The 22391-nt window shown below is 51.7% G+C and overlaps 1 protein-coding gene and 1 long non-coding RNA gene across 8 annotated transcripts in view; one reads left to right on the top strand and one right to left on the bottom strand.

The window, feature by feature from the left end:
- The window catches only part of LOC306656374, a 33503-nt gene extending 20996 nt beyond the window's left edge, over window positions 1-12507 (bottom strand). For all 5 annotated transcript variants that reach the window (XR_013762485.1, XR_013762486.1, XR_013762487.1 and 2 more), the window contains exon 1: window positions 12211-12507. This is a non-coding gene — a long non-coding RNA (uncharacterized lncRNA). The remainder of the gene's footprint in view (window positions 1-12210) is intronic.
- CA4 (carbonic anhydrase 4) lies at window positions 11732-22058 on the top strand. 3 transcript variants are annotated; one of them, XM_079131464.1, is made up of 8 exons: window positions 11732-11859; window positions 16288-16338; window positions 17609-17764; window positions 18389-18534; window positions 18643-18741; window positions 18965-19031; window positions 19160-19323; window positions 20202-22058. In XM_079131464.1, the coding sequence occupies exons 1-8, from the start codon at window positions 11802-11804 to the stop codon at window positions 20394-20396; spliced, it is 936 nt and encodes a 311-aa protein (XP_078987590.1). In that variant the 5' UTR covers window positions 11732-11801; the 3' UTR covers window positions 20397-22058. The 3 variants fall into 3 exon arrangements, with proteins under 3 accessions (XP_078987590.1, XP_078987591.1, XP_078987589.1); XM_079131465.1 differs by lacking the exon at window positions 11732-11859 and adding an exon at window positions 12637-12661; XM_079131463.1 differs by lacking the exon at window positions 11732-11859 and having other exon boundaries at window positions 16200-16338.
- The last annotated feature ends 333 nt before the right edge of the window (window positions 22059-22391 follow it).

Raw genomic sequence — 22391 nt, 5'->3', positions numbered from 1 at the left:
AGCCTGACACTCTGAAGGGCTTGTGGCACCCCTGGCAGGGACACCAGGAACATGACACAGTCTGCCCACTGCACAAAGACTTCACCAGGGCAATGACTGCATGCATGGTTTGCATGTTTGTGTCCCATCCAAAATTCTTATGCTATACCTAATCCCCAATATGGTAATATTAAGACTTGGGGTCTTGAGAGGTAATTAAGTCATAAGGGTGGAGCCTTCAAGGATGGGATTGGGGCCTTAAAAAGATTCAGACTGATGGGGCGGGGTTGTGGCTCAGTGACAGAGTGCTTGCCTAGCACGTGTGCAGCACTGGGTTCAATTCTCAGCAACACATAATGAATAAAATAAAGGCATTTTGTCCATCTACAACTACAAAAGAAAAAGGGATTCAGATTGAAAGAGGAGCTTTCCCATGTTTCTGCTCTTCCTTTCTTCTGACTCATGAAGAACAGCACTCCCCACCACCTGAGGATGCAGCATCAAGGTGCCATCTTGGAAACACATACTAGGTCCTTATAGACTCCAAACATGCCAGTGCCTTGATCTTGGAATTCCAGCCTCCAGAACCGTGAGAGGATAAATTTCTGTTCTTTTTTTTTTTGGGGGGGGGGGGTGCTGGGAATCGAACCCAGGGCCTTGTGCTTACAAGGCAAGCACTCTACCGACTGAGCTATCTCCCCAGCAATTTTTATTCTTTATAAATTACCCAGTATTGACTATTCTTTTTCTCTTTTCTTTCTTTCCCTCTCTCTCTCTCTCTCTCTCTTTCTCTCTCTCTCTCTCTCGTTGGGGATTGAATACTACTCAGGACTTCATGTATGCTAAGCACATACGCTACCAGTCTCAGATTTTTTTTCCAGTAGAGAAGATCAACCCCAGGATGTCATGCATGCTAGGCTGGTGTTGTATCATACATCCCATCCCTTTTTATTTTATTTGTGAGAGACAGAGTCTCACTAAGTTACCCAGGCTAGCTTCAAACTTGAGAGCCTCCTTCCTCAGCCTCCCAGGTAGCTGGGATTGTAGGTGTAAACCACCACATCCAGCTCACATATTCTTCTATGGCAGCACAAAGACAGACCAACCTGCCCCTAGAAAGAGGCATCTTTTTCAAGTTGTAGAAGTTTTTCTTCTTTTATCAAACCATTCAAAAGGCCCTAAGTAGAGGGGGTAAGTCCTTCCTAGATCAGACCCCAAATCCCTACCCCATATCCACTAGCAGTCATTTCCCATTTTCTCCCAGTGTTACCAGCCCTAGGCAATGATTAATTACTTTTTGTCTCTATGAATTTGCCAATTCTGGACATTTCATACAAATGGAGTCATACAATACATGTTCCTTTGTGAGTGCTTTTTCGCATAACTTTTTCAAGATTCAACCATGTGATAGAATGTGGCAGAATTTCCTTCCCTTTTATATCTGAATAATATCCCATTATATGAACATACCACATTTTATTTATCCATTCATCAGTTGATGGACATTTGTGTTGTTTCTACTTTTTCACTACTGGGAACAATGCTGCTATGAACATTCATGTGCAAGATTTCACCTGAACATGAGTTTCACTTGTCTTGAGTATGTGCCTAGGGGTGAAACTGGTGGATCATATGGTAAGTGTTATGGTTTGATATGACATGTCCCCTGAAAAACTCATGTCGCAATGTAGGAATGTTCAGAGATGAAGTGGTTAGACTATGAAAGTTCTAACCTAATCAATGGATTAAGCTAGGGGATGGATTAATAATTTGGCCGCAGGAGGTGGTTACTAGGGGCATGCCCCGAGGGATTATATTTTGTCTCTAGCTTCTTGAAAGAGCTCTTTCTCTTTCTTTGCACACTTCCCTCTCCCCCACTGCTTTTGGGCTGCCAGGAGCTGAGCAGCGTTCCCCTGTCAAACTCCCCTTCTAGGACGTTCTACCTCACCTCCAGCCCAAAGCAATGAAGTCAGCCAACTATGGACTGAACCTCAAACAAACTTTCCCTCCTCTAAATTGTTCTTGTCAGGAATTTTGGTCCCAACAATGAAAAGTTGACTAACTCAGTAACTCTGTTTAGTCTTTTGAGGAACTGCCAGTGGTATTTTCTTCCCTGTTGATCATGCTGACAATACCTGCAGTACCTGGTCCCTCTGTACCAGTCCTACTGGGTGTGAGTTCTTCATGCATCCCTGAGTCAGTGATTGAACCAGGACAAATCCAGGGTTGGCATCACTCTGCAGGTGTGATCAATAAATTGATCCTGCTGTCTCTCAAGACCTAAGAACTAGATCCTGATTACACTTGATCTGCAGCTGACCCAGAACAAGCTGAATTTGTTTGACAGTTATGTCTTTGTCTGTCTCCTGGGATGCTGGAAGATTAATTATTCTAGGGGAAAAAGTGATTTTACCCCATTTGGTCACATGTTAGTAAATTCTGACACTGGCCCTCTCCTACCTGCCATGTTACTTAAGGCAAATTATAACCCCATCTCTGAACCTATAGAACAATCTATAAAATACATTCAGAATATTCTGAGATCCTGGGGTTCTTCCACAACATCATTTGCATAATGCTGCCAATATATCCTGCAACTGGATAAGGCTGGATGCCAGCCAATGCTGAGTCAGGGACAATTATTTCAGCGAAACTGCCCTAGGCAGTCCCACCTCTGGTGGGTAAGAGCCTACCTTTCGGCTGACTTTCCAGGCAGGGAGCCTGGCCTCAGCTGGAAGGACTTTTCAGTTAAGCTCTGTCTGAAGTTTGACCACAGAAGGAGAGGAAGACTTTGCCAGGTAGGTAGAATGGGAAATTTCAGGAGGCTGAAAGAGCAAGAGGTGAAATCCTGACCTGCTCTCAGGGATAGCCTGTGGAGCAGACCCCCCCCAAAATAGCCAAGCAGGTGAGGTGTGTGACCAGAGGTGTGTTTAAATTGAGCCCTCCATATTTATGGGAGCCCTGTGCCTCTTCCCATCATGTAGGAAGGTCCCACCTGTCCATGGTACCCTAGACACAGCTCTGCCCTCTGAAGGCCATAACTTGCTGCTGGTTCCAAGTGCCTCCCCTGTCTTTGTCCACTCAGTCTAAGGGTCACATTCCCAGGGGCCCACAACTAACCCTGACCTGTGGAGGTGCAGCAGGGAGGCCCAGCTGGAGAGAAGACACCACTCTCAGTGAGGCAGAGTGCAAAGGACAAGCAGCAGATCTGGTGTGCAGAGGTCTTGGCTCAAGTCCTGACTCAAATATCCTCTAGCTGTGTGACTTGAAGAAAATGGCCAGCCTCTCTGAGATCTCTCATGGATTTCAGTGCATTTGGGGCTTACTTCTTTTGGCTATTGTGAGGCTTAGGGCAAACTGCAGAAGCTTTATAGTCTTAATCTTACAGAGGGCCTTATACAGGGGGTCCAAAAGACAGTTCTTAACTTCCCTCCCTGCCACCAGGTCAGGGCAGCTAGCCCTCTCTGTCTGGCTCCCAAATAACCCTTCTGTACCCATTTCCCATCAGAGGTGCCCTCATCTTGCCTCTAGACCTGGAGCAGGAGTTTAAGGTTGAGGCTGCCAAGGTCTGGACCTGAAAAGGCCTGAGGGTCCATCCTCCTCCCACCAGGCCTCTACACTGTAATTCCAAGGCAAACTCAAGAGAGGTTCAAGGGGCTCAACCAGGCAGGGCTCCACCTTCAGCCCCCAACTTTGCTCAGTTGAAGCACCTGCCTTCCTAGGCAAACTCGGCCCCTGTTCCTCCCGCCCATCTCTCATCCTTGACTTCAAATCGGGCACTGATTCCCTGAGCGCTGGTTCCAGGCTCCACACAGCCTCTGGGTCTTGAGGCCCGCGGGGCATTACGGCGCTGAGGGAACTGACCGCCCCTCTGCAGAGATTCACAGGGTAAAGATCCGGTAGGAGGGCAAGAGGGAAGAGCCCAGCTACTGCTGCCTCAGGGTTGCTGTCCATCCTGTGGTGCTGAACTCCTTCCATTTCTTTGTCACCTACTAGCAGCTACGTCCCCCCTACAGCCTCCACTCAGAATCCGACCTGGACTCCAGGAAGTGTCCACACTGGTCCAGTAACCCTTATGAACCGTTGCCTCAATAATTCAGGTAACTGCTAGTTTGACTGGAATCACCTGGGAAGGTCAAGTTTGCCTAATTGGGCTCAGCGAAGGTCATGAACTGACCTGACTCAGACAGCTAGGGAGAGGTGGTCAAAACTGAATCCCATGCTTTGTCTTGGCCCCAGAAATTATTCACGCATTCTGAACATAGTTCCTGCCCACTAACGACCTATCCCATCCCATGAATTGGGGAAGCTGAGTAGCTGGGCTCTGAGAAGACTCCCCAGTTTCCAGGGACTCAACCCCTTTTACCTCATCCAAGCTGTGTAGATACTGCTAGTTGCAAGGAAGTCCTGGGATTCCTCCCATGCATCTTTCACGCAGTCAATGTCCCTCCTTTGCCTCTGGGTGGTCCCCAGGTGGTGTGGACATACCCTTCCCTTGCTTCTCAACGTCTTGGCAAGGAGTGAGATTCAGGCTTTTGCCTCAGCGGGTGTAGATGACAAGGTAGCCCTTCATGATGGTGATACTGGGTGAAGTCGGATTTTGTTTGTTTGTTTTGTTTCTTGGTTTGGTTTTGGCTTTTTCGGTGTTGGAGTGGAACCCAGGGCCCCGTGCATGCTAGGCAAACGCTCTGCCACTGAGCTACACCCCCAGCCCTATGACAGGATTTAGGAAAGCTCCAAGAAGCGGAATATAACTCTTCGAAGCAGGAACCAGGTCAGAAAAGATAGCCCCGCAGGCACATAAACAACGAAGACAGGCGTGTGCGCTTCACTGAGGGGCGGGTCCCACCTTGCGGCGGACGTGCTCCTGCGCAGTGTTCCAGGGCCTCTTATCAGCTCTGGGCGAAGCGCAGTATCAGATAGTACAGGCAGAAGTCAGACTAGCAGGTGCTGTTCAGAACATTACAAGCGAGCCAAACCTGCAGTCAGTACCCAATTGCCACGCCCAGCACTGCCAGATAAATCTCGGGCCTAGGCTGGCTCAGGGTCGCGCATCATGACCGTGGCTCCCAATGTGCAGGGCTGCAGCCGACTGCCCGCCACTGACCCGATTGCTAGGTAGCGCAGTAAGTAGAAGGCGGCGGACGTTCGAGCGCCCGCATGCATCTTGGGACTGCCAGGCTGGGCCTTGGTAGGCTCAAAGACCGCCGCGGCTTAGCGCAGGCAGTGGTGAATAAATGCTGATCATTTCCCGCGAGAAAGCAGAAGCTGCGCCAAAAGAGGGCTCTGCAAATGGCTGCAGTTTCACAGGTTGTCTCTTCAAGACGCCCATTGCCCAGATGCTCCCCAGACAGCCCTGGGAGGGTGGATCTGCAGCCAAAAGATAGACACCCCCATTCCACCCTCAGTCCACTGTATGCTACACAATAAAATGTGGAGCTTGTTGTTGGAAAATTAAACATTTCAAGACAATGACAGCAGAGCAGCCAAACAGGGTCCTTCTTAGTACAACCTTCTGCAATTACACAAGCCCTACACCCATGAAGCAACCTGCCCCACCCAACCCATCACACAGGCTTCATTAAACTTTAACTACACTCCTGGGGACCTTGGGGTTACTTACTATGAAAGAGCCTGCCCTTTCCCAGTTGCCGCGAGGAAGGAGGCAGAGTAGGTTTATCTCACCCTCACATGTTCTCATAGATAGGCCTTGTCAGATGCACAGGTGAGCTACCTGTTCTGCGTGGCCACACCTCAGCTACTTTCTGCAGCTCTAATACTTCCATTCTGCCTTGGTCTGGGGGCAGGCAGGGCCACACTGCCTCATTCTCAACTGCTTGTTTCCTTTCTGGTATCCAAGAGAGTATTTCAGAGCACATACTAGCAGTAGTGTCCAGGAAGTCTCCTGAAGGAGGCTAAAGTTCGGAGTACCAGGGATGGGGAGAGTCTAAAGATTCGTTTTCCAACTCTCTGAATGCTATTTCACGGTTGTGAAATGGTACTCTACCCTCACTTGCAAAGGAGACAGTAAAGAAGGATCTACAGCTAAAACTGAGAACTTCTGAACTGTAAAACAAAACCCCAAAGTGTTGGAAGAATAGGAACAGCAGAGGGCGCCCTTGTGCAAATGCACATTTTTCTCTTTCTAATGCCCTTTCTAACCTGCAGATCTACCCAGAAACCCCCCACTCACCACCAACACCAACACCAACACCATCACCACACATAGTCTGTACGTTATAGGGACATCAGAGGTCAAAGAGTTAGGATTCCAGGCTTAGATTCTCCAACTGACTTTCAGGGGACCCTCACAAACCTTTAACCTTAACTACCCCATCTCCAAACTATTTTCATGAACTTATGGCAGCTCTGATCAATGAGGAGCTGGAAAGAGGAACTGGAATCCCTCTTCCCTTCCCTGTCTTGTGGCCCTGTTCTTCCAGTAGGAAGATGTTCACTGCAGCGTTATTTAAAATGGCAAGTACACTGATGACACACCTGGTTTTATTGTGGAGTCACAAAATAACAGTTGAAGGCTGTGCAGTAACATGACCTCATGTTTGCACTGTACTTGTGAAAGTTAAAAAGCAGGAGACTAAATTGTTCACTTTGAGAATAGTGTGTATATAGAGAGATAAAGACTGAACGGGAACACTGAAAAATTAAATATGAATTAAGGTGCATATTTTCTTCCTTAATCAAAATATCAAATTGTTAAATGATTGCCTCTTATGATTTGTTTTCCTCCTTCTTTCCAAATGCTCTACTATGAGAAGGTGTTATTTGAATGACTTTGGAAAAAGGAATTTCAAACACACTAGAAAGAGCTTGTTTTCTTAATATTACCACAATGTTCACTGAGGAAGGAATATGTTTTCCCCTCACCCAGGGTGCCTGTGTGGCTCTTCTTTTTCCCCCTCATTGCCATTTTTAGGGGTCTCTCCACCACAAAACCAGAATGTATAATGAAACACTTGGAAAATCCAAAGAAGCTCTGATCCTAGACTCCTGCCTGAGCTCTTGGGACGTGACAACCATGGGAGTATAATTCCTAAGCTTTCTGTAGGGAGGGAACAGGACATATGTCATCTCCATTGCTTTTATTTTTCTGTTTCATACTACTTGTTCCTATTTCAAAATGTTTGGGGGCAGAAGGTTCTGCTAATTCCTCTACTAAGGAAGGACCTACCATGACCCCGTGACAGCCTCCAGCTTGCTCGTCCCCTGCCTACCACACCCCCCCAAGCCCCTCCCCAACACCAGATTTCTCTCCACAGACCAGAGAAATAGTGTAGGTGTAGAGAGGAGGGAAGAGGGACTGCTGCCTCCATGGGTGGTGGTGAAAAAAAACTTCCTTGCTTTTTCTGGAATATGGCAGATCCAGCCTGGGGAGTGGTGGAGCCCACACTATTGATTAAATCTGGTTGTGTGTGCATTTAATGTCACATTCAGGGATACAAAAGCTGGATTCTCCATAAACCTTTCCCTGAATCCTCTGCTAATCAGTGAAGGCTCTAAAAGTGCAGGAAAAAAGACAGATGGAGGCTGGGTTCCGTAGGAGGGAAACAGGTGTGCACTGGAGAGGTGAGAGAGCAGGAAGCACAGGCAGGAGACCAGGGTTCAAATCCCACCTCTGCCTTGTCCTTTTTGGCAGCTGGCCCCCTCAGAGTCTCAGCTTTCTCTTCTACAACTCAAAGAAGTAACTTAGGATCCCTGTTCCACTCGGGGGTTGAGTGACTCTGAGAATATTTCGTGACCCAGAAAATCAGGGCCTTGCTAGATGTGTTGGAGCACACCTGTAATCCCAGTGACTCCAGAAGCTGAGGCAGGAGGATCTCAAGTTTGAGGTCAGCCTGGGTAACTTAGTGAGACCCTTTCTTAAAATTAAAAAAGTAAAAAATAGAGCAGGGGATATAGCTCAATGTAGAGCAGCCAGGAGTTTGATCCCCAGTACACCCTGACACACATACACAATCAGGGTAGTCTTGATGTTCGTGCCCCCACCAAAGAAAAGATCAGTCCAACCCTCTAATCCCCAAAATCAAGTCCTGTCAGGTCCCAAGTACCACTCCAATCTCATCTCTCAGTAGTCACGTCTCAAGTGACATTCCTGGCACCCTACCTCCATAGCTGTTCTCATTCCAGATTTTCCTCCCTTCCCCCACCTTCTTTCCCCCTCCAGTGCTGGGATAGCACCCAGAGCCTCCTGCAATCGAGGCAAGCACTCTACTGAGCTACCTCCTTTAGCCTTGCTTATCTTTGAAGACTCAGCTCACATCTCATCTCCTCCAGGAACCCTTCTCCAGCCTCCCACCACTGATTAGTTTGGCTGCCCCTTCTCTGGTCTCCTGGAATATTCTGGGCATAACTCCATTAACAACTATTAATTACAACTGAAGTTTATTGAGCACTTTCTAAGTGCCTGGACCTCTACCAGGCCCTTTACCCAGTATCATCTAGTTGAATTCTAACCATACACATGTAAGGGGCTGTCTTTATCCCCATTTTCCCAGGGCAGACACTGGGCTAGAGGAAGGTGAAGGGTGAGCATTGGGTAGGGGAACCCGAGGGCAGTGTGGTTCCAAAACCTGTTCCGATCTTCTTACCCTGTCTGCCCACCCCCTATCCTGAACATAAGGAATGGTAGTTTTCTGTTTAGGGTTATGAACTTGACCTTCCTCTGACCTATGAGCACCAGAAGCGCAGGATCTCAGCTCCCTTTTGCCTCTACCCCAGTCCCAGGAGCGGTTGAGTCCAGATCTCACATTTTCAGATCCATACATTTGAAGTTTCCTTCCTTCCCTTGGGGACCCAAGAAGAGCCTGAATATACCAGGGCTCCTCCTTGGTTTAGATTAGTGTCCCACTAATGCCACATTCACACCTACCTAGGTTTAATCCAGGTAAGGGACTTCTTAGGGTTTATGGTCACATGTGCCAATGTGCCAAGCCCTGGTCATCCTCCCTCAGGTTTTAGCGCACTGAAACTCACAGCCAACTATGAGAAAGATAAGAGTGTGATTTCCATTTTACAGAAGCAAGAAACTGAGGCTCAATTGACATCCTAGAGCAAGTGGGTGGAGCCAGCAGGGTTGGTTGACTCCACAGCCCTTTAGCACCCCTGCTGCCTCCCTTCTGTTCCAGACAGGGCCAAACAAGTGAGAATCCCAAGAATCCCAAGAGACTAGGATTGTGATTCATCTTTCTTCACCCGTTGGTCAGGGCCACACCCAGGTACCATGAAACCAATTGTGAAAGGCTGGGCAGGGCAGTCCCTGGCACACAGCGGGTTCCCAGTAACTGTTTATTGGCACAGGTCAGTGGGGCAGGGGTTATCATCCCCATTTTATAGATGAGGAAGTTGCAATCAGAGAAATAGGAACATTGCCCAAGGTCCTCCCTGAGTCAGAGGAAGAGTAAGGACTTGAACTCAGGACACCAAAATCACAAGGGACCCTGGGCTAGATAAGAGAAAAGAGGCCACTGCAGAGCTGGGATACTGGGCAGGACTTTCCCACTCAGATTTTTTTTCAGGCTGACAATTTTATGGGTTCCGTAAGTCACTGGGACGTATCCTCACCCATATCTACTCTAATGACCCTAAATCAGGCTTGTCCCCTTCAGGGAAGTTGGGCTCCAGGTGGCCCAGACACTGTGACAAGTGACTGGTTTATGGTAGGCGAGGACTGGATCTGCGGCTGGAAGATAATGCTGAGAAGGTTAAGACAAGAACAGGGAGCCCTCCACCTGTATGACTCTAGTGTCAAAGATGCCAGATAGGTCTGCTCCCTGATTGTCCACAGCACCATGTTCAACCTCTGCAGTGCCATCATTAAGATGCATCTGTGAGGAAGTGCATGTCTTAAACCACCCCCCTTACTCAAAGGGACACCCCCACAGCCTGGCCCAAAAATATACCCAGGGCCCTCCCACGTTCCTTTCCCTTACCCTGAAGCACAGTGGATTTTGAAATGGGTCCAGAAGTTACTGATCAAAAGCCCGTTAACTCCATCAAGTCTCACTCTACTTGTCAGGCAGTTGGCCTGGGTCCTAGGGACCTCTTGGAATTTTTTTTTTTTTTTTTTTTTAATGGGGGAGAAATAATACTAAGGTCTTGTGCATGCTAGTAAAGCACTCCATCACTGAGCTACATTCCCAGCCTTTAGAAATTTTATTTTGGGACTGGGTCTACCTAAATTGCTCAGGCTAGCCTTGAACTTTTGATCCTCCTGCCTCTGTCTCCCAAATTGCTGGGATCATAGATGTGCACCACTATGTCGGGCAAGGAGTAGTCTTAATTCCCAGGGATAGGCTTCTTTTTTCAGACCCATGAATACAAATTCACTCTCTCCAAAAAAGCTCCCTAGAAAAAAGTGTGGAATCCTTCCCCTGACAGTCATGCTTCCAGGTTGGTGATTAAACTATAAAACAGAGTAGACAATAGGTCCCTAAGCCTGATTTAGACACCCCTCCCCTCCCACCTGCTTCTCTGTAGGATCAAAGCTGCTCTAGGAGGCTGTGTGATCCTGGGCCAGAAGTGGGGAGTCAACCAGAATCTAACCAAGGAGGAAGCCCCTACCCTTGATTGTTCTGGGGAGGTCAATCCCCCTTCAGCAGTCCCTAACCCAGTTCAAAGGCCATTAGAGGCTGAGAGATTGGCAACGGATAAGGAAGTGGATGGACCAGAAAAACGGGGCTTCCTTTTGATGGAGGGGGTCTAGGCTCACTGGCTGATTCCCTGTCCTTCTCCCCCACCCAATCTGAGCTTCCCAAACGTCCATGGAAGCCCTCAACCCATGTGGGAGGCAGTGGGACCACATCTCAGAGAGGACACAAGAGACCACTGCCTGGGTAGGGGGGGACAGCTCCATTTCCCCATATTTTGGGACATCCTTCAAGGAAATTTCCCATTCTCTGGACTCTAGAGATCATGGTAGATAGAAAAATTTGGGGTGGATTCAGACCCTGATCTTTTCTCTTCCCATCTTGTCTATTGGGTCTGGGGGAACCTCAACAGAACTTAGCTCCTCCCCTCTGACACCATCAGACTCTTATTGAGTATCCTTTGCAATTTGTTCCTTTCTTCTGTCCCCTAACCCCCTTTCCCAGCTCTGGTCATCACATAAACGCCCGCAACAGCTGTTTAGGGACAGCTTTGTTTTGTACGGGAAGAAGGGTGTTTGGTCAGCTTAACAATTAAATTTGGAGCATCCTGGGAGGAAAAAGAGACGAGACCCAGAGAATCGTCGACCACTGCCTGAGAGACAACAGAATCTTCCTACTGAGTCACGAATTCAACAAACAGCATTGCACAACTCTCTCGCTTCCCCGAGGTTATTTCCACCCACCTCAACCCGAAGCAATCCAAGTACACACTCTGAGACCACTGAGCAACGGTTGGCGTCAAAATGATGGAAGTCGGAAATCTGGGGCACTAACCCCCGTGAATCAAGTACCTTGTTAGTGTCGCTTCCATGTTCCCAAACCAGGGACCAGGGCTGGGATGGGGACGGAGCGGAGGGGGAAGGATGCCTTTTCTAAGCCAGAGATGCGTGGTGGGCGAGGGGTCCTTGCGCACCCAGCAAAAAGATGACTGTGCGGGGCGGGGGATGGGAGAGAGCGGAAGATTTCAGATCAGAGACTGGACTAGGCGAGGGGAGGGAAGGACTCGCCAGGGGGAGGAGCCGCCTCCCGCGTCCTGCTGTCGGGGCTCCCTCCCGTAGCGGCTAGGCTATAAAACCCTGACTGGCATGATCGTGACACCCCCTGCCGCCTCCTTGGTGCGCGACCCCGGGCTTGGTGGCTTCTTTGCTCTCGCGCACCATGCGGCTGCTACTTGGTCTCCTGGCCCTTGCCATTGCCCGGCCCTTGGCTTACGCAGGTGAGCGCGCCCCAGGTAGCCCTCGGGTGGCCCCTTCTGCTCCCCTAGCCCCGCGCGCCCTAGCCTCGGCCAGCGGCAGCTGGTGCGCTCCGGCTGCGCATTGGTCCCGGAGTTGCTGGTGCCCCGAGCTGTGTGCACCCGCGGAGCGGTGAGGGTGCGGGCACATCGGGCCCTGCGCGAGCTGGAGTGTGTACACACGTGTCCGCTGGCGGATGCCGGGGAGTGAGTGCACGCGTGTGAGCGATTGCGGTGTGTGTGCGCGTGACCCGGCGGCCCACGGCGAGGCAGGTGTGTGAGTCTGTGATAAGGAAGCTTCTCTGACCCGCCTCGACCCACGCCTCCTTTTCTCACCTAAGTCTTCCTTGAGCTGTCAGTGTGTGGCCGTCCATCCCGCCGCTGCTCAGTGCTGGGGCCACCCCTGGCCCAGAGATAGCACGTTGGGTACATTGGGATCCTGGCGTTCCCCTCTTCCCACCCTGGGTTCCTTGCTCCGAGGATTGCAGGCTTCCCTTTTCTCTCCAGCCCCCCGTGCTGGATTTGGGCCCGGCGGGGGTCACCTGGAGACCCGAGGTCCCGGCTGAGCCGGTCTTTCCGGACAGGGTGATTTTCGTTTAAAGATTAATGGTGAGGCCGAGCTCTTAATTATTCGTCTAGGTGGGAGGTAGCAGGAGAGGCGTGTTAATATTTGATAAGGAGCTAAAGGCGCCTTCAGCGGCTGGCACCTGCTCCGCTACCCCGCAGCCCTTCACAGGAAAACATCATCGGCCAGTCCCCAGGCAAGCTACTCCTCTAATGTTTCTGGGTGTCCATCCAGGCCAAATCTTCTATGCTCTGATCTTAGAGTCATGGAGTGAGGGGCAAGGGTGCTCTCAGAGGCAGAGAGTCCTTTGCCGGAGGGACTTCACTGGCCAGTTGGGTGTGGGGATGAAAAGCATCTTGCAACAATTCCTAGTGCCCCTTCTCTGTGGAGGAGGAAAGAAAAAAGGCAGAATGTAAAAATAAATTCATTCGTAGAGTTGGACGTTTGAAACCTACTAAGCAATAGAGCTTAGTAGCTTAATATGGCCTTGGGTGAGTCATTTTACCTGTTTTCTCCTTTGCAAAACAGTGAAAGTAATTCTGATACTAGGTGTTGTTCTAAAGATTGGAGTAAGATTATGGGTATGCTTGGTGCTGGGCCTCTCTCTGCATGTGATGGGTACTGCCTAGTGATGGTTATGAGGTCAACGGGTCAGAAACGTATCTCAGCTGACCCCCCTCACTCAAACTGGGCTCCCTTTTTTAGTGCCAGGGCTTTCTAAATGGGACCTACCTTCCTCCTCCCATTTATCCCATAGGGGACTTAAGGCCACAGAGTGACCAGGTTGCACATAGACATTCCCAAAGATTTCTGCTCCCACAGACAGGCTGGGAAATAACTCAGTGGTAAAGCGCTTGCCACGCACACGTAAAGCCCTGGGTTGGCTCCCCAGTTCCAAAAAAGAAAAGACAAAACCCAACAAACAAACAAAAAACCAAACCAGAGATTGTTGCTCCCATTGAGAGGGAGAGAGGAGAAGATATTGGTCCCCTTCAGAAGCAGCCCCAGACCCCTGGCCAGGAGGCATTGAGACTTTGCCCAGGACACACTTGGGTTTTGCTGAGCTAGTTTCCAGGAGTCCCCCTTCCCTCAGAGAGAGGCGTGGGGGTGGGGGGAGCAAGGTCCATAAGAGCTTCTTTCCATCCTGTCTAAAGAAGGGAGTTGGGTGGTAGGTAAGTTAAGGGTAGGGGACAGTGTTTGGGCGACTGGCAATTTTTTCTAACCCCATCTCTGGTTAAGGCAGATGGACTAGGTAGGACCTGGAACTAGGAGCCAAGACCTGTGAATAGGCCCTTTCCTCCCCAGACCCTCTTGGAAGTATTCAGAGACAGGAGGCTGGTAATTTTCTGCAAGGGTGGCTCTTCCCTAAATGAGTACAAAAACCCTGAGGTGATCGGTACCCCTGCCACCTCTGGACTGAAAGCCAGCACCCCACCCTCACTCCATAGACACATGGACCTCACCCCTGGCCTTAGTCTCATCATATTATGTTTTCCTGGCTTCTGCCTCCTGAAGAGGGTAGTTACAAAAGCGTTCAGCCAAGCAGGTCAAAAGTCTCTATGATTAAGAGAGTGGATCAGAGGTCATCACTACAAACCCAGGAGATGGAGCCAGAGCCAGGGAAGGGGCCGATTCCTAAGAAAAGCTAAACCTGAACCAGATGGGCCCCCAGAGAGGTGGTGTGGGGCTCCGCCTTTCAGAACTGGTTTCTGAGAACTCTGGCTTAAGCAGGGTTTCTCCTGAAATAGCTGCTTCTTGGTCACCCACTGCAGAGGAGGGGCTGGTTCTCCTCCAGAGGCCTCTTCTGCCTCCGGGACTTCTGAGGGAGGAGGTCATAAGAGGATGATAAGGAGGAGCCTCTCTCAGTGGGGATGACCCCACGGTGCACAGGAACCCTGGTGGTAACACCTTCTGTCCATGGAGGGAGATGGGGCTCAGGAAAGTGAACTGCGTTTCTCTCAGAGATTGAGCAGGAGGCCCAGCGGGGCTGGAAGGGGCTGGAAGGCGGGAGAGCAGACTGCAGCTTCAGTCTGCAGTCCAGGGTGGGGGCAGGGCGTGACCCAGTGTAGAGCAAGCTCGGGGGCCCTGGAGTCCTACCCTGGCACTCCCCAACTCACCCCACCCCACCCCACCTGAGAGAGAGAGAGAGAGAGAGAGAGAGAGAGAGAGAGAGAGAGAGAGAGAAAGTGAGCTCTGTCTGCCTGCAGGAAGGGGCCTTTGGGGGGCTGGGGGGCGGCAGTCAATGCTCTTGGCGCAGTTGACCCACGTGAGGGTTCTCCTCAGGCGGCAGCTCCCAGGGGATGGACAGAGGGGAAGACACTGCATTTCTAAAAAAAGGCCATGCCAGCAGGGTAGCAGGAAAACTGGTCCACAGCTGGGAAACTTGAAAACCCAAAGTAGCTCTTGCGGGCTGAGTTGGGGGCAGCTTCCTGTGGCACTCACTCTCCTGGCCTAGAAACTCCTCCTCCCCCAAGAGCATGACTTCCTCCCCACCCTGTCCCCATTCCAGGGACTCCTCCCCAGCCTAGATCTTCCAAAAGGAGATGGCTTGTGGGGGAGCCCAGGCAGGAAGGGAGAGGGCATATGCTCAGAGGCTGCGCGGGAGCAGCGCTTTTCCTAGGAATTTCCTCATCCCTGAGTTCTTTCCAATTCGCTCCATGTGTCTCCTTTCCTGCCTCTCCTTGGCTTTGGCCATCTGGTCACTGACAGAGGGAGGGAGGCAGGGGGAAGGGACAGACTTGTCCATGGGACTTTATTAAGAATGATACCATCATTCATCAATTCTCCCCACCACCCAATGGAGTGGGTATGTTAGTCCCATTTTAGAGATGATAAAACTGAGAGATTAAAGGACTTGCTCCTAAATCCACAAGCTTCTAAGTGACTCAGCAAGAACTCTACTTCTGGTTGTAATGCTCTGTTCCTCTGCTGGGATGAGCATTTTCTTCTTTTATGGTGGTACTTAGGACTGAATGCAGGACCACGCATGTTAGGCAAGCACTCTACCACTGAGCTACATCTCCAGCCCTTTTGATTATTTTATTTTTGAGGCAGGGTCTCATTAAGTTGCCAAGGCTGCCTGTGAACTTGTGATCCTCCTGCCTCAGCCTATCTACATCATCCCCTCGTTGCTGAGATTACAGACATGGGCTACTATACCCCCCTTTTTAAGCTTTATTTTTAGAGTCCTTTTAGGCTTACAGAAAAATTGAGCTCAAGGCATAGAGGGTTTCCACATGCCCCCTCTGCTGTGCACATAGTTTCCCTGATTATTCATGACCAGCAGGAGCATGATGTAAACAGCATTTCTTCAGACCGCCTGGATTCTACTGTTTTCAGACTATGCTGTGAGTGTTTAACCAAGAATCTCTCTGAACAATATAAGGTGGCAATCCAGGACTCATGTAATCTCCCTCTCCTCCATCGACCCTGGGAAGGCAGCCAGCAGCACCCATCCTCCTCCTCCCCTCTCACCCAAGCCTCCTCCCAGGTTCAGGGACTGAATGAGGGAGGGGGAGGCTGATGACCATGGGGTAGAGAGAGTCCAGCTAAGCTCCAGGGATGGAGCTGACTAGTCACAGAGTGGCCCCCTGAGGAACAGGGCCCCAGGCAAGATGACCAGATGAGCAGCCCTTGGGCAGGTTGGGGAGATTCCTATGTTTTCTTATCATCTTCTTTCCTGGGGCTCTTGGTCCCACACCCCAGGAACATTTCATCCCACCCCAAGAAAATGCTTCAACCCCAGGGACACACATGATCCTCCCATGTACACACAGTAGAGATGTTTGTGCTCACAGATACAGGGACACACATGCACAGGCCTCACACTCTTTCTCTCTCTGCCCCAGAGTCACATTGGTGCTACGAGGCTCAAGTTACGGTCTCTTCCATGTGCATTGGTGAGTACAACCAGTTTTGTTTTGTTTTGTTTTGTTTTAATATTTTTTTAGTTGTAGGTGGACTCATTTATTTTTATTTATTTTTATGTGGTGCTGAGGATTGAACCCGGCGCCTCACATGCTCGCTGAGCCATAACCCCAGCTCCCATACAACCAGTCTTGAGGACAGGCCCTGCTGCATGGTAGAGTCCATTCAGATCACAATGGAGCCCAGGGATGCAGGGAGGATGAGGGGTGACAGTAGGCCCCAGTCAGACATCAGCTCCTCCCCTGGTGCTCAGAGAACCAGGGACATAGAGTGCTTTTGCTGGTACCTTCTGTCGCTGAGAGGGTGAGTTCCCTGGGAAATTGGTCAGCAGCAGCTGTATAGAGACAACACATTAGAGAGTTGGGTCTCTTCCAGTGACACCCTTTCTGGTGGGCCTGGGAGATGGTTCTTGGCTTTTTTTGTTTTGTAAGGGGGTTGAGCCCAGGCGTGCTTTACCACTGAGCCACACCTGCAACCTTTTTCAATTTTTTATTTTGAGGCAAAGTCTCGCTAAGTTGCCCAGGCTGGCCTTGAACTTGTGATCCTCCTGCCTCGGCCTCCTGAGTCCTTAGGGTTACCAGCATGTTGCATGGTGCCTAACTCTTGGCACTTTTTTTTTCAAATACTGACCAATTTCCCTTGGGCATGCCATCTTCCTGCCCTGCCCTGTTGAGTGCCGGGCAGCATTGCCCCACTCCTTCCCCTGCAAATCTGAGGGTTGACAACACCAGGGTGTGGGGAGCCAGGCTCCCCTGGGGGTTACTTCCTCCCTCCCACTCCTCAGATAATGTGGTGTCATGTTTGAGGTCTCTTTCTCATAGTGGCTCTTTCAGGAAGCCCCACTCCATGGCTTCCAAGGTCATCTCCCCTTCAACGACTTCAAACTTCTAATGCTGCCAGGAAGCAGGTTACCATCAAAGTTCTCCTTTTATAATCGAGAACACCAGAGCTCAGAGAGGGACGTGGCCAGCATTGTGAGGTTGCCCTTACCACAGAACTTGCAGCCTCCGGCAGGCAACCCCATTCCCACCCTGCACCAAGCTGCTGCAGCCAGACTCCCTGACTTTGCCTGTGTGTGACAGTGGAGGAAGACAGCAGGGGAGGGTGCTGAGAGGAGCGCCCCCTCTGCAGTGCCTTCCCCACCCCCAGACCTCCCTGCATGTGGGCTGATGGTGACCTGACCTCAGTGGGGCAGAAGTGACCCTGACCCTCTGCCCCACCCCCCACCACTCCTGTGCCCAGTGCCAGACCAGTGGGGTGGAGACTGCCAGAAGAACCACCAGTCCCCTGTCAACATTGTGACCAAAAAGGCGAAGGTGGACCACAACCTGGGACGCTTTTCCTTTCTTGGCTATGATAGGAAGCAAAAGTGGACAGCGGAAAACAATGGGCACACAGGTAGGTCTCAGGTGGGCTGGGTGGAGGACTGGGGCAGGCATAGGCTCCTGGGAAGGGTTCACCAGCCAAGGAGGAGGGGAGGGGCCATCAGAGAGGACTTCCCCAGAGGAGGGACATTCTAACTGTGTTTTCTGTCATTTCATCAGACCAGTCTGGGGGTGGGGGAGGGGAACGTTCCAGGAAGAAGGGACGACCTTTGCGAAGGCACGGAGGCGTGAAGCAGGGTGTTCAGGGAGCTGCGTAATAGTTCCGTGTGCCTGAGGGACAGAGAGTAAAGCTAGGAGGGGTGGAGTGTGGGCCAGGCCAGGTCACCCAGGACTAAGGAGTTTGAACATTACTTTGACCATGCCAGGGCACCACAGAGGAGGACTAGGCAGAGGTGAGACAAGGGCAGAGTTGCATTTTGGGGCAGAGGGAGATGTGCAGGTAGGGGGAGGGAAGCCAGGAGGCCAGGGAGGCATTCCAGGTAGGGTCTGGGGCTGCATCACCCCACTCAGGCCCAGAACCAGAGCTCAGGAAGTGGGGGAGGTAGGAGAAGGTCCTGTCTGTGTGGTGTTGCCATGGGGGGCTGGGAAAGCTGGAGGGAGGCTGGTGCAGGGACTCAAGCCCCTTCTGTGTCCCCAGTGATGGTGTCGCTGGGGAATGAGTCCAGGATTTCTGGAGGAGGCCTGGCTGCACAGTACCGGGCCACACAGTTTCACCTGCACTGGTCCAAGGAGCTAGACAGGGGCTCAGAGCACAGCCTGGACGGGGAGCACTTTGCCATGGAGGTGAGGGCCTTGTTGCAAAGGGTGCTCAGCCAGGCTCTGGGTGTGTCCCCACATTGGATAAGTAGGGTGTTCTAGCCCCCTCAGGGGTCCTCTCTCACTCTTTCCCAGATGCACATAGTACATGAGAAAGAGAAGGGGACAAGGAGCAATGAGAAGGACAACCAGGACCCTAAAGATGAGATTGCAGTGCTGGCCTTCCTGGTGCAGGTAGGACTTCCATCCCCGGGGTGCCCAGGGAGCCAGGCGTGAGGAGCTGCCGCTTCGCTTAGGGTCCAGAGGCCTGGGGAAGGTAGGCAGATGCCCCCCAAGCCAGCGAGGAGCTCAGAGCCTCAGTCCAGGAAGCTGTCTCTCCTCCCCCAGATCAGAACCAGCTGGCAGTCACCAGCGGCTCCCCAGGTCCCCTGTCAAGCCCTCTTCACTTCTATTCCAGGAGGGAGACAATGTAAACCAAGGTTTCCAGCCCCTGGTGGAGGCACTGTCCCAAATCCCCAGACCTGGTGAGTCTGGATGGGGATGGAGGGGCAGGTGAGAGGAGGGAGCTCCTTCCTATACAGGAAAGGGCAGGGGTGGTGGGGCAGCTGGCGCTCAGGACGAGGTGTGTAAAGGGCTCTGACCCCCACCCCAGAGATGAGCACCACGATGAGGGAGAGCAGCCTACTGGACCTGCTGCCCAAGGAGGAGAAGCTGAGGAGCTACTTCCGCTACCTGGGCTCGCTCACCACGCCAAACTGCACCGAGACGGTAGTCTGGACTGTGTTCGAGGAGCCCATCCAGCTCCACAAGGACCAGGTACACAGTACCAGGGCAAGGTGCAGCTTCCCACTGCCCAGTTCCCTCAGCTTGCCCCAAGGGTCCTCTGAGGTGGGGATCGCCAGGGAACTGAAGTTCATTAATTCAGTCTTTGGCCACTCACTGGGGGAGACAAACAAGGGAGTTCTGGCCTGTTTCTTTCCTGGTTGAACAGGAGGCCGTGAAAGGGGGTCGGTGATCTCAAAAGGCTTCCAGGAAAGTTGGTGAGAGTCAACCAGGTTGGTGTCCTAGGGAGAGGTGTCAGCTTCGGGGAGGGTCTGGAGCTGGCCAGTGGTTGCTTGGTGGCAGTAGGAAACAGTTCATTCATTCAACAAATGGGATTTGAGTCTCACAGTACACTAGCTTCCAGGGAAACAGCACAAGCTACAAGGATCCAAATTGCTGCCCTGTGGTACTTTTGTTCCATAACATTGATTTTCGAGGTGTGGTCCCTGGACCAGTGACATCATCCTCACCACCAGTAGGAATCTGCCAGAAATGCCAATTCTCAGGCCTTACCCCAGACTGACTCAATCAGAAATTCTGCAGGTGGGGCCCAGGTATCTGGAGCACAACAAGCCCCCAGCGGATGTTAATAAATACTCAAAATCACTGTGCTACAATAAAGAGTGATGAGAGTAGCAATAGTGGTAAATCATAGACCCTCAGAATTGTGAGTTAGGGTAATGGGGACTTAGTCCCCTACCAATGCTAGGGAACTTACAACCCGTGTTCCTTTCATCTTCATAACAACCTGGAGAATTAATAATTTGGAGCACCTTTTTCCAAATGAGGGCTCAGAGAGGTGAGATGACTGGCCTGAGGTGACAGGGAGCGTGGCTCCATCTGCTTCTGGCTGAGCCCCGTGCCTTCCACAGATCCTGGCATTCTCCCAGAAGTTGTACTACAACAAGCAGCAGACGCTGGAGATGAAAGACAACATCAGGCCACCTCAGCGTCTGGGAGATCGAGAGGTGTCCAGGTCCCGGGCTCCAGGACAGCTGCTGCCCTTGCCCCTGCCCACCCTGCTGCTTCCCACATTGACCTGCCTGATGGCTGGCTTCCTCCGGTAATGGCTTGGTTCTGCACTTGTGACCCCAACCTCAACCTTTAGAGGACTTGACTTCCGTTCCTTAGGCTTCCCAGACTGGACTTTGGAGGTGACTTAAAATATGGATATATTTTTGGAGAATCCTTTCTCAAGTCTGTTTGTAGTTCCATCCAATGACATGGTCCCACCTGTTTCTAGGCAGGGCCCTGAAGACCTAGAGATTTCTTCCAAATAGGTTGCCCCCATCCCCTGCCTCTGAATTCCCTGTCTACATGCTGCCTGCTTCTATTCTGGCCTTTGCGAGAGATGCTGCAGGCACTGTGAGCCCCAATGCAGTGAAAGCTGGAGGAGAATCAACCCAATCTGTCCGTCATACATTTGGAGGAATGGAGACTCAGAAAGGAAAGGCTGGATGGGGGCCACAAATCAAGGCCAGGCCAGAGCTGCCTGAGGCACCTGCCCAGTACTTTTTCCAGTGTCCCAGGTAGAGAGCAGGGTGGTGGGTGGTGCAATGTAGGTGGGGTGGGTCACAGGGAGTTCATTTGTTTGCTCAAATATTTCTTGAGCATCTATGTTCTAGGCACTAGGGATATGGTAGGGAATAAAACAGACGAAAATACCTGCCCTCCAGAAGTTCACAGTCCAGTGGAGGGAGAGACTATAAATAAAACAGACACATTGCCTAGGACATCGGAAGGCAGTGAGTTCTGCAGAGAATGGCAAATCAGGGAAGGGCAGGTGCGGCTTACAAGGTGTGGGGGAAGGGCATCAGGAAGATGGGAGGGAGGCCAGGGAAGGAGGCCATCTGGAGGCAGCCAGTGTTCAGGCTTCGTGAGGGAGGGAGCTTGTGGGAAGCAGCAGGGAGGCCAGCCCAGCGGAGCTGTGTGGCTGGGGTGGCCAGAGTGTTGGATTCTTGGAGGCTCCTGTAAATGCTGGAGCCTTCGGAGGGTGGAAGGTTCCAGCCGAGGGACCTGATCTGGTTGCACCGTGGACCTAGCTGGAGAGGTGAGGGCAGAGCAGGGACCAGGACCCAGGCTACTGCCCAAAGCCCAGGAGCAGAATTTGCTGATGGGTCAGCCATGGGATGCGAGGGGAAGAGGAACCTGGATTTGTCGGGGAAGATCCCCCAAAACACCACCACCACCATGGAGATTGTGTCTTTATTTTTTTTTCCCCTCCTCAGGCCCAGTGAGGAAGACTAGTAGGAGGCAGGTGGGGAGGGGATGGTCCAGAAAATCAGGGTGTAGGAAAGAAAGGCTCCAGAGGTAGCTGAGGGACCCCGGGGTCCCAGATTCCTCATCCTGGGCAGGGCTGGCTTTTGGAGGATCACAAGCCTTCCAAAGTGGGGAAGGGGAAAACAGGCCTTGTGGAGCGGTTAGGAGACCCAGGGCCAGGGCCAGGCTGTGCTGGCTTGGGGTGGGGGAGGACCCGCTGGAAGGGTTAGCTGCTCCCCAGGGAGGTGTGCAAGTGAGGAGGACGTGAGTCCCAAAGGCCTGGCTAGCTGTGGACCTAGGGAGGGGAACCAGTTGGAGGGGGTGACCTGTGAGCCTTCTCCCCTGAGCCCCTGGCCACCCTCAACCAAGCGGGGGGAGAAGGAAAGGTGCTGCTCCCCTTCTTCCTACCGTCCCCCTCTTTTCCATTTGTGATTGAGAAGTACCCTCCCCCTTCACCAGTGACCACACAGCTTGGCGGTGGGGGCGGTATTGCTGTTGTCATGGCAACAGCAGGCAGCCTGTGTCATCAGGGTGTGTGTGGACGCTGAGATTGTTCTCCTACTGTTCCCACCCAGTCTGTGGGGGATCCTCCCCAGGCTCAGGGCTCTGCCCCTCCCGCTTCTGCTCTCCATTGACACCCCCACCCCCAAACTGGTCCCTGCCCTCAGGGCAGCCTTCAGTGAATGTGGCAGCAGAACCGGAAAGTCCCAAGTCTTTGCCAGAGACCAGGGGAGCCCTGGCTTCTCCAACCCCAGTGGAAGCACAGGATCCCCTGTCCCCTGCCTCCTGACCCCATAATAAAC

The sequence above is a fragment of the Sciurus vulgaris genome (genome assembly GCF_902686455.1).
Source record: "Sciurus vulgaris genome assembly, chromosome: 3".
Taxonomy (NCBI): domain Eukaryota; kingdom Metazoa; phylum Chordata; class Mammalia; order Rodentia; family Sciuridae; genus Sciurus; species Sciurus vulgaris.
This window is presented reverse-complemented; position numbering and strand designations above follow the sequence as displayed.